The sequence below is a fragment of the Diaphorina citri genome, unplaced genomic scaffold (genome assembly GCF_000475195.1).
Source record: "Diaphorina citri unplaced genomic scaffold, Diaci psyllid genome assembly version 1.1 scaffold553, whole genome shotgun sequence".
NCBI lineage: Eukaryota > Metazoa > Arthropoda > Insecta > Hemiptera > Psyllidae > Diaphorina > Diaphorina citri.
In genome coordinates, this window is record NW_007377987.1 from 139,440 (window position 1) to 151,731 (window position 12,292).

General features: G+C 39.1%; 2 protein-coding genes across 2 annotated transcripts; one reads left to right on the plus strand and one right to left on the minus strand.

Moving 5' to 3' along the window:
- The first annotated feature begins 3,604 nt into the window (after positions 1 to 3,604).
- On the plus strand, positions 3,605 to 5,894 carry LOC103509999 (immunoglobulin superfamily member 10). The gene has a single exon (XM_008474635.3). The coding sequence runs from the start codon at positions 3,703 to 3,705 to the stop codon at positions 5,533 to 5,535; it is 1,833 nt and encodes a 610-aa protein (XP_008472857.1). The 5' UTR covers positions 3,605 to 3,702; the 3' UTR covers positions 5,536 to 5,894.
- A 1,523-nt stretch (positions 5,895 to 7,417) lies between these two features.
- LOC113467776 lies at positions 7,418 to 11,931 on the minus strand. Its single transcript, XM_026824183.1, has 4 exons — positions 11,848 to 11,931; positions 9,658 to 9,831; positions 9,106 to 9,192; positions 7,418 to 7,863 (listed from the first exon to the last, which is right to left on the minus strand). The coding sequence occupies exons 1-4, from the start codon at positions 11,879 to 11,881 to the stop codon at positions 7,634 to 7,636; spliced, it is 525 nt and encodes a 174-aa protein (XP_026679984.1). The 5' UTR covers positions 11,882 to 11,931; the 3' UTR covers positions 7,418 to 7,633.
- Positions 11,932 to 12,292: the final 361 nt, after the last annotated feature.

Sequence of the window (12,292 nt, forward strand, 5' to 3'; positions counted from 1 at the left end):
CTTGAATTTTAATTTCTGCATATTTTTTCAATTTATTTTTTTATAGCTTTAGGCCCGAGAATTAATTAATCTCGCCATAATAAAACAAAATTGCCTTCTTATCGTCACGGTAACTACTATTACGGTAACGGGGAGTCGGTTATAAAATGAGAGAATGCGGGTTCGAAACCCAAATATAGAATTTTACCTTAATTCATTAGAGAGCTGATATTGATATGAATGATACGTATATGTTACGATTTTTTAACATATCATAATATGGAATAGATTTTTGAAATTTTTATTAGACAAAATAACATGAAAATTTCAGGATAGATTATTATTTTTACCCTTTGTTTTCAGCTCTCCTTTATAACTTATAACACAGGTTTTTTTTTTTAACTCTTCTCATTTTTTTCCTCGCCTTATTCTCTCGCCTTTCATTTTTAAAAAGAAAAGGTTTAATATTATTACTTAGGTACCCCTATAAATAGAAAGAGAAAGAATTAGGTTAAACTAACAGAGTGTTCGGTAATATTGTATTTTAGTGTTACATTAAGAAAACAAAGTGCCCTTTCAGTCTATCTCTCTCTCTCCCTCACTCTCTCTCTCTCCCTCACTCTCTATTTCTCTCTCTCTCTCTCTCTCTCTCTCTCTCTCTTTTCCGTTAAATTTAAATGGTTTCTATCTAACGAACTGTAAATAATCAGATTTATTCTTTTTCTTAGTTAAACAGTTACAGATAATAATTTTATCTTACCAAGTTCAAGAGACCAGAAGTAAACCATCTTTTGCCATCCCAAATTTTTCTTGTATACGAGTATTGGTGAAGTGGTGAAATGAATTGAGACAATCCTGAATAGGTTCCCTATACTTGTTGTGCAATAGAACGTATAATAATATCGATCACTGCTCGAGTTATCTTTGAGAATCAATTACAGCAATATTGCAAAAACAACACAACATAGCAATACCTTATTTTGTCCCTTTTGGTATAGGGACGTTACCGTGAAAGTTATGTTTTCCGAATATTTTATTATTTTTTCATTTATTATTATTTTCATATGCTAGTTTTATAAAGAATAAAACTCATTATTATTTTTATTCGTGAATCAATATTGGTTGCCTGGGGTTCCCAGATTAAAATAAGACCACGGGCTGCTCCCCCTGTCGTAAGGTTGCCTCGAGAGTTTATCATCACCATATAACCATACACCATGGGAGCTATCGCAAAAGAAATAAACTAAATGAAAAATCAAAACTACAACAAAAGTATCTACGTCATGTTTATGAGCTTTTTTTTATCTGACGTGTTCGAGAAGGTGAAGTATACAGGGTGAACACGAAAAACGTTACAAAAAGCCTAGAGTAGATTCCTGAGGTCATTTCCAATTAAAAAAAAAAAAAACATTCTATAACTTCTTTTCGTATCTCGCTTAGTTTCCGAGATATCCGCAATATACATAACTGTATAGTATTATACAAAACGTCCCCCTATAGTTCTATCACTGATGTTAGGGATTTGTAAACAAATAGTTTATTTTGCCTCCAATGTTATGTCATTTGGTAGCTCAGGTAATCTATTGCAGTCTATTGTATTTTACATACGCTGTTAATACGTTCGGTAGGCTGCTGAGTAAAAACATTTTCCTCGCTCCATTCTACACAGCCTCCTCGCTTTCTTCTCTCGTACGTTCTGTTTTATTTATGGCTCTTATGATGAAGGTAGCACAATATCGCAGCCAAGGTACTGTATATGTATATTATATTCATATCTCCACATATTTTACTTTTGAATATTTAATGCGAAAATTTAATATTAAAACACAACGAGATATTTACTCTGCCGGGATTTGTACCGCAATGTTCACATGTGATGTGGCTAAGTCCCTATTCAGTTCCTTTCAATGCACAAATCCAACGAGGAGTGGAAAGGGTTGTGTAAACTGAAGTTGGAAACGGTATAAACATAGGTAGACATTGAAAAGATAAGTACTTGGAGTTTCATAACTGAAATCTGCACAAAATTTCCATTAAAATAAATAAACCTTAAAACAGTAAAATTATCTTTTTGGTACCTTTGGTAAGTTTTAATTTAGAAATTTCCCTGATCATTTTCTTTTAAATTTTCAAAAGGAAATTTGACCTATAAATAAAGGTCAAATTTGGCGGCATGCAACAGGAAAAATATACCTGAAGTCTCAGCTTTCCAACAATACCCATTTTGTCCAATATGTCAATTTTTCACGGAGCCGCAAACCATTTTCTTCTGAGAAACGCGTACATCGTACTTTTCGGACTTTCCATAGGATATGAATGGTAAATGTGTACTTGTGATCATTTTTATCACAGAAAGTCCGCCATGCACGAGCTTTATGTACGCGTTTCTCAGAAGAAAATGATTTGTGGCTCCGTGAAAAATTACCTATATTTACCTTATAATATGACAAAAATGTCTTTTTAAGCTAAATAACAGGCGATCTACAGTAGGTATTTAGGTAACTGTGTAAAACTATAAAGTTAGTGTCTTCTTGGGCTTCATGAAAGGCTTTTCATTTCACAATACATAACTGTATAGTATTATACAAAACGTCCCCCTATAGTTCTATCACTGATGTTAGGGATTTGTAAACAAATAGTTTATTTTGCCACCATTAGTCCATTATGTATGTAAATAGAAAACTACTTTTGTGTTTTGTACAGATTAAATATTGTAGACAAAGAAAAAAACAATTAGATTTCGTGTATCAATGAAAATAAATTTATATATCTCTGATTAGTTTTATCTTAAAATAATTTATTATTATTTAAAAAGAACTTCCTGTTTTTATTTTCTCTAATTAGTAGGTTAACCTATCTCACTTTTGAAAACATTTTCTCTTATGTATTTATTGTCATATATGGTGTTCTTGCCTGTCGCTTTGTACAATGACCAAACGCCTACCTGGTTATCAGGAGATTACAGGTTCAAATCACAGCCAAGGCAAAAGGCATGATATTTTACCCTCGATGATATCACCTATCTCACTTTTCACAACATTTTCTCTTATGTATTTATTGTCATATAAATGGTGTACTTGCCTGTCGCTTTGTACTATGACCAAACGCCTACCTGGTTATCAGGAGATTACAGGTTCAAATCACAGCCAAGGCAAAAGGCATGATATTTTACCCTCGATGATATGATGATTCAATCACAATAATACTAGCTTGCTACATTGTAACAAGTAACTGCTTTGTGATTTTTGTGATTTGTGACGAGCTTTCACCTTCCAAATTAAGGAGCACGGTAGCGCTCCGCCCCGCCAAGTCAAGGAAGTTTGACCGCTAACAAATAACCAGAGGAAGCTTTAACCAATTTTGCCTGAGCTTCATTTCTGGGAACTATTGCGTGGTAAACACGTGAGACCTTATTATACCATATACCTACTCTTTATACGTTTCATACTAAATAAAATTCGTGTTTGTATTGGAATTTTTTCTGACCTTTACTCGTACCTTATCTTTATCAGTCTACAGTTGTGATGTGCTCTTGTTTTGAGTAGTTTTGTACTATCGACCCTTGTGTTAAAATATTTTCAACATCTTACAAAAATATTGTTTTTATTAAAGTTGACCTTGTAATGATTGTTCCATGTTTTTTCTTATGTTACAGGGAGGGTGATGGTGAAATGCACACAGGGTCCTCAACTTCCTGAGCGAAGATGACGACATTGCTGCAGGATGCTAGCGGTAGTTGTGATCCTGCTAGCTGCTTGCCTGGGTACCACAGGCTCCCCAGATTGGACTGATTGCCCCGACACCTGTCGCTGCAAATGGACATTAGGCAAGAAGTCTGCCCTCTGCAAAGACGCCAACTTTACTGCCTTACCGTCCACTCTAGATTCCGATATTCAAGTTTTAGATTTGAACAACAACAAAATCTCTTACCTCACCAAGGAGGCGTTCAAGTCAATTGGTCTGTTGAATTTACAGAGAATTTATCTAAAGAACTCTGGTATTCGTGAAGTACACAGGGACACATTCAAATATCTGACTATTCTAGTAGAAGTTGACCTTTCAGACAATCAGATTGCATGGTTACATCAAGACACATTCCTGGGTAATGACCGTTTGAAAGTGCTGTACCTGAATGGGAACCCTATTACAGAACTTAGAGCTGGACAGTTTCCAAAGCTACCCTATTTGAAAACAATAGAGTTACAGCATTGTCAGATACATAGTGTACACAAGGATGCTCTTATACATCTGACTGCTCTGGAGTCACTCAATCTGAACGGCAATCGTTTGAAACATTTATCAGAATCTGTTTTCTTCCCTACTCCTAATCTGAAAACTTTGTCCCTTGATGGCAATCCCTGGTGTTGTGACTGCCATCTTCGAAGTTTTCGCAACTGGTTGTTAAAATCCAAATTATATTCTCATCCATTAAGTTGCACAGAGCCAGGGATGTTGCAGACAAAGCATTGGGATGACGTGAAAGCTCAAGAGTTTGCTTGTCCGCCCAATGTTACAATCAAAGAGAGCATGGTCATTAGAGAGGCAGGGGGTAATGTGACAATGTCTTGTTATGTGTATGGTGACCCTGAACCTACCATCCTGTGGCTGTTGAACGGGCAAGTGCTGCATAACAGTAGCTTTGATCTACTGGAGGAAGAGGAGGGTGATGCTCTGTTTGAAAAGAGTGTGAGTATTACCCTTTTCAATGTAACAGACTTGGATGCTGGAGAATACACATGCTATGCAGAAAACATTAGAGGAAATGCCTCGGGCGAGATATCATTGGATCTTCCTGAAATAAATCTTGCCACGACGTTGAGCAAAACAGATTCGTGGTACATGTTAGTTCTTGGGATCAGTGTTTGTGTCGTGTCAGTGATTGTATCCATAGGAATGTCATTCTGTGTATGTCGTGCTCATGAACATAAAAACAAACGGCGAAAGCGGAAAGGTAAAATGAAACAGAGTGTCAGTTTCAATGATCAAGAGAAGAAACTGTTAGATGTAAGTATCACTACGACTGATAGGCATACTGGTAGCTGTGAGGCATTGGGTTCACAGCCTGATATGGAACTCATTGAACAATCTCTAGCCATGGAACAGCCTCCAGTACACATTACCATAGAATCACATGCTGTGGACCCACAAGTCTCTGTCTTCCCTCCCCCTCCTGAGTTTTCTAGTAATCATCTTCCTACCAGTACGTATGGAAACATATTCATATCTGTGTCTGTCAGTCAGGAACCTCCTGGTTCTGATCCTCCCAAGTATCCTGATCTGATAGACATGCCACACCGTTCAGTCAGTGTTGGCACAGGGCCGGGTACGAACCCTGCTTACTTTGCCACGTTACCACGGAGACCAAGGAGCAAGGTCATTGAACCTAGTAGTCTAGTCAGGGTCGGACCCAAGTATGACAACATGGGACCTAGAGTAACGGCAGGCGGGGCTTCCATCCTCTCCTTGCCTGATGCTACCTCCACAGAGGATATCCCTAGTCCCCCTCCTCCCCCCACTCTATGTACTCCCCTAGGAGTAGAATATGTATCCCTATGAGATAAAATGTAAACATCATTCTAGATTATTGTACAGCCAGTGCTTTTCGGATTTAAAATGACAAAGAATAGCTCAGGTAACCACTATGCTGTGCCTCGTTCATTAAATTATAAACTTCCAATGTCATCTTCTCTACATACTGTTGCTTTAGTCATTTTATTGTTCAACTGGGTACAATTTTGAAGATCTCTCTTACTTTTCTAGAATGATGCTTACATGGATTCCAATTAAACTATCAAATATGATTTAATATTTCATTATTCTGTACCATTGTATTATAACCTCACTGTTTTTTTTGAAATTTTATTATTTTATACCTACTGTCATAATATCGTCATGTCTGTGAGTCTGACTTTACCGAAAATTCGAGTAGAAGCTAACTGCTAAAGGATTTTAGTGGAGGTCACTATAATATCTGTTGAGATCTTTTACTTCTCATCTTTTGGGAGTTTGGCGTCTCCACTAATTCTTTCCAAGAAAGTCTCGAGAGTTTGTTATCTATGTATTTTTTTTTTTTTGATCCGAGATTTATCTACAATACTTTCTACGAGTCCAGCTAGGTTATAAGTACTTTGGGAACGACTTGTGTGATTGCTCTATGAATTAAAATAAAATATTGAAACAGAATGTCCACATTATTTCATGTAAACGTGGAAAATAAGTTTAATCATTTAGTATGAAATAAAACTTAAAATTAGGAATAATTTAGAAAACGATTTCATTGTGTTTTGAATATTTATTTTGAGTAAGAAACACTAAAAACTAGAAAATCCACACAAAACATATTGGACGGTGCAAGACTAAAGCAATGTGTTCAGACAAAAAACATTTTGTGAAAAAAAAAAACTATTTAATAATATCCAAAAAGATAGTATTAACCCCTTCTTGAATAATAATAATAGTAATAATGATAGACTCTTGGGTGGAAGGTAACCACTAGGCGAGGTTAACGCCGGAGGCGTTTTCTACCAACTGACCCTTAGAGCTAAACCTAAACCTTAGATCATCATATACGCCTCTTGGAAGCTGTCTGCGAAATTTGAGCGACCTGCGAATAAAGGTAAAGTCGTGAGAAGCGCCAGGTCCTTTTGAGCTTTTTCCCTGTATAGCCCGAAACAGCGGACTTTTGGACGGGAATAACGGCCGAATCGTATCATCTGGAAACAGGGCCCGTAGATATTTTTGATCTACATAATTGAATCTCTATTTCCGTCCCAACCGTTGAAGCAGTGGCGTAGCGTGTATGTATGGCGTGTATGGCGGCCATACAACTCAAAAGTTCACTCTAATGCCCATAAATATTAATGAATATAATGGTGCAGTGAACTGTGGAAATCAGATAAGGGGCCTCTAAGGAGCCCCCTTAGTGCCGATCCGGTCCAAAATTCAATTAACCAATGTCCTTTAGGGGCCTAACATGTTAGCCAAATTTCAATAAAATCAGATAAGCCGTTCGCGATATCTAACCGGGCCCAAGGCCCAAAATCTTTTGAGAAAATGTGTTTCAAGTGTTGACCAATTGAACCTTTTTGGCCAAATTTTGTACATCGTGGGTAAAGCTGTGTTCACATAAAGTCGACGGCCGTCGATCGATGTCGACTGAAACCGTCCACACTGCATCGACAACATAGATTCACCTCGTCGATCAACAGCCGTCGACTATGTGTGAACACAGCTTTATGTCGACTGCACTTGATGTGTGATATGGACTGTACATCGTGTACAATATCGATGGACAGTACTTGATGCGTTTCCTCTAAGTCAGCGATTCTCAACGAAGGGTACGTGAGAGACCCTCCGCGGTACTCGAAAACAAATTGCGTAATGGCGGACAAAAAATAACAAAAGCAAATTTTGAAAATTGACGGCTTATCAGTGCAAGTACAGTCCGAAAAGGTAGTGAAGTAGGTACTGAATTTTTTTTCCAAAAGGTACTGAGAGTGTTTAGAACCCAGTATAGTAATGGTACACAATTACACATCAATCTAGGTATGGGTACCCGGTACTCATTATGATGGTGGCGGGGGTACGTGAGATTAAACCCGGGTACCCAAGGGGTACGCAGGAGAAAAAAGGTTGGGAACCGCTAGACTCTAGTCTAAGTCGATGTAAACGAAGCTTTCTTCCTGATGAGGAGCCACAGGATAACACAGTGGACACCTACGAAAGCGGCCGAATACAAGATGGCCTGCACCACTTCCGGATGTAAGATGTTCGCGCTCTTCCACTCAACCGCGCGGTAGGCTTCGGATATGAGGGTGTTGGGGAAAAGGATGTAGCTGAGAGGTTTGATGGGAGGCCAGACAGCCTCTACCGGCCAGATATAACCTGCGGCAGGAATGACATGTGTTAATGTTAGTCTAGTGCAGGTAACGCACATGCCGAAGATCTCGGGTTGCCCACACCATCGACAAAAGAATTGTGCTTATATTTCAACTGCAAGCCCTTGCTTACTATGGAGAAGGTCCCGCTGGTTTAATGCCTACACAATCGACAAAAAATTCGACTGCAAAATAATATTTGAACGGGTTTCTAGACTAATCTCTAATTTGGAGAGGAAAACCGTTCGGGAAATAGTTCCCCAGGTGTATAGAACTTACCTATAGTGGTGATGACAATGATAGAATAGAACAGGGCTCCAGCAAATGTCCACTGTAGGTTTCTCTCCTCTCCATCTATATTTCAACTGCAAGCCCTTGCTTTTACTATGGAGAAGGTCCCGCTGGTTTAATGCCTACACAATCGACAAAAAATTCGACTGCAAAATAATATTTGAACGGGTTTCTAGACTCTAATGTTCTCGTGTTGATCCAGCACCAGTGGCGTAGCGTGGTCTAAATTCAAGTGTATGGCGTGTAGGGTACTAATTTCCATCATCCATGCTCTTCATGGATTGGCATAGACCATATTTCAACTGCAAGCCCTTGCTTACTATGGAGAAGGTCCCGCGGGTTTAATGCCTACACAATCGACAAAAAATTCGACTGCAAAATAATATTTGAACGGGTTTCTAGAATCTAATGTTAAATTTAATGTTCTCGTGTTGACCCAGCACCTTGCTTGGGAGCACTGTGTCTCTTGTTGCCCATCAATGAGGTGACATTCTACATTCTACCTACTATTGTTGAGTTGTTGACCGATATGTGTCATCCGAAATTTCCAACTCAAGTGTATCTAGTTATCCACCAGGAATAGCTGCAATCAACGACAACTATCGTCCTGTCTAGCTAGGGGACGTTAAACAGAGAGTAGACTAGCGTCTGGCTGTGGGACTATAAACAGGGGGGAGAACAGCTAACCCTAACCAGCATTCTACCTACTTGCTGTCAAAAAGACTAGCTTCAAAATAAACGGAGATTGAAATACCCATTTTTCAAACAAGCAATTCAGTCTTCGAGAGCGAATGTTCTTTATGTGTTGAACTGGTAGGACAAATTTGCCAATTTTATCGAAACTGGGCGTTTCGAGAGTTACGGTGACACAAACAGACAAACTAATGGGAATATTGTCGAGTTAAAACTACCAACTCGCTTGTTTCGTTCAACAAGATAGAAGTGGAAGTGAGTTTACCTGTGAATGAGAACATGGCTATGATGTACACGATGAGGAAACTAGTGCATTGAGTAACACTGTCCGTCACCACCACGATCAGCAAACCTGAAACGCAACATTCCTGGTAAGTAAGAGAACGCGGGTTCGAGTCTTGACCAGAGCAGGTTTATCGAAAATGTCTCATGTGCATTTACCATATGTAAGTTAATTCACTACTAAACTCTGACGTCACGACTCCAAAAAACCATTATTTAAATTGGCCGATCTCAAAAAATAGGGGGATAGAAACTTTTGAGGAGTGTGTCAGGGTCAGCTTGCGTTCCACTGTAGATAGTGAAGGTATTACCACCTTAAAATATAACCAAATTATTTGGGGGAGGGGGGGTGAGGTCCAACCAGTTTAAGCACTTGTGACGTACAAGCGCAGATACATTAAAATGTCGAAAAATGGACCTAGACGCCTACGTAGATTTGGCTAATTTCCACCAGTAGGTAAATGGTTTCTTCAAATTGGACTGACCCTAAAGGCAAGGGCCTTTCACTTCTTACCTATTACAATACCACGCTTACCGAGCACAATACCAGAGAGTCCCTCCACATTGAGCAGAACGTAGGATAACCACACTGAACCTCTAGGTGTCCAATAGAAGGTGAAATAGATAGTGAGCATGCTAGCGATGTTGAGAAGATTATAACAAGCCAAGAACAGACCGTGGGCGAGGAATATTTCAAATATTCGAACACCTGGCGAGAATCAAATCTCAATTACTTTGTGGTAAAGCAGAGAGCTTTTTCACAACTTTTGTGGATATCACAACATTACTAATTGCCTCCTTTGCAATGAACTTCCATATTTCAATAATCTTTTTACACTGGTAATGAAGCCACTGGTCGCTACGAGAATTGATGTTTGATGATTTCAAATTGAATGATGTTTTTGCTGTGATCTGCGACCAGCAGAAGACTGGCAGCCGCTTTATTTGAATATATTGAAATAAATGTTTCTCTCTAAGTAGCTACTCAATTGTCCTCACGAAGTTGAGTGCACCCCGAATTCCAAGCACAGAGCCGAAAAAAAACCTCGGTCCCGCCGGGAATCGAACCCGGGACCTCCTGCGTGCAAGCCTAGTGTGATACCCACTCGGCCACGGAGGTTGCCCTGGGGAGAATAATAATAATAGTGCTTATTTATACTGCTCGCATAGGATTGAAAAGTCCCTTTAATCCCGCAGTAGGACTACTATTATTGTGGTCAAATTCTCAAATTAGGTATACAGTACGGTACGTTACAGTCACCTACGGCCATGCCCCTATGCATACGGCCATGCCTCAGCCACGCGCAAGCGGGCGGAGCCTGCTTGTCTCAAATAAATGAGGATGAAATTCCATACCTCGGCTGGGATTGAACCCACGCCCTCCTGTTTACCAGGCGAGCGCCTTGACCACTACACCACCGACGAATGGGAAAGAGAAGAGGGAGGGGAGAGAGAAGAAACAGAGAGGGAAAGAGGGATTTATAATGAAGATGGGGAAAGTGAGAAAGTGCGATGAAGTGAAAGGTAGAGGGAGAGAGATAAAAAAAGATAATGGGAGACAAAGTAGGAAAGAAACTAGTGAAATTTCTTTTTTGTCTCCATCTACGAGTATTTTCTTTATTGTATTTTCATTACATGTTCTAACTTCTTCTTCATTGCGTATTTCTCTACTATGTTGTCCATACATCTCAAATCATGGGTATTGGATTTATGATTTTGTTGACATGAAACCTATTTTTCTTACGCTAGATTTTAACCAATACATTTGTACTTAATACTTGTATTTTGTATTACTTCCCTTACTTTGTTTGTTTGTTTATTATTATTATTTTTACAAAAGTACTTATTATAACCAACAATACTTTGCTGTTAGTATACATATGTATAATATATACGAAGATAGTAGGTACCTACTGCGAATAACTTAAGGGTATTATTATTTAAATAGCTTCTTCATTCAATTTTCTTTCCCCCGGTCTTGCAAAATCAGTAATCGGTTTACTACCCTAGCAAAGTTAAGGTGAACGCCCTTCGTTTCGAAATTAGTCGTTCTCGAATTTCAACCTGAAGACGTGTATGGCTTAGCATACAAAATACTGATGCCAACAAAACCCCATTTACATAAAGAACTAATTACCAGTGAAAGGAAAGAAATGTAGACAGTATTATGTGAGACTGTGGAGGAAAGGGAAGAGAGAAGGAAAACGGGATGGGAAAGAGAAGAGGGAGGGGAGAGAGAAGAAACAGAGAGGGAAAGAGGGATTTATAATGAAGATGGGGAAAGCGAGAAAGTGCGATGAAGTGAAAGGTAGAGGGAGAGAGATAAAAAAAGATAATGGGAGACAAAGTAGGAAAGAAACTAGTGAAATTTCTTGCGACAAGGAAAAGTAATTTTGGTGTCGTAATTCTTTCTAATTAGATAATATACATACATGTACCCATGTCTACATGTGTCTACTGTCTTTCTCTCCCTCTTTTTCTGTCTCCTTCTTTGTTCTTCCCCTTTATTGAGGGTAATGTACTCTCTCTGTTTCTGTCTCGCAATTCTCCCATAGCGTATTTTGACCCCTTCTAGTCCTGAATTCCTGATTCGAAATAATAAAGATAAAGGGCATAAAGTGCTAATTGTAACTCTTGGTCAATTCACGTTTGAATTTATCTTTGGTCGTTGAAGGGACGACTACCTATATTTTCCGGCCGTTTCCGCAGGGCGTTCAATATTTACCTGCTAGATGACAGCGAGCATATACTCCGGACATTTTATCCACGGCCAGCAGCGGTAGCAATAGTAGAGTAGAACATAGACATGCCAACCTGTGGGAAGGAGAGAAACACTTTTTTTAAAGAGGTTTGACAGAGGGAACTGTAACTGCTATGGTCTTATCGTCCCGAAATCGAAGAGAGAAGGAAGACAGGATAGGAAAAAGCCAGCCGTTCCGAGAACGAACATTATCCCATCAGGATAAAATCCGCCCCGGGCGGGAATCGAACCCGCGGCCTAGCGCTTACAAGGCAGACGCACTACCAACCAAGCTAACTAGGCTGGCTAGAGAAACACTTTGATTGTGATGCATATTTTAACTCGGATTGTAGAAACACTTTGAACTCGGATAGTGATGCATATTTTATTCATAAAGGACAAGCTATACCCGCCTCCTCACAACTCACAG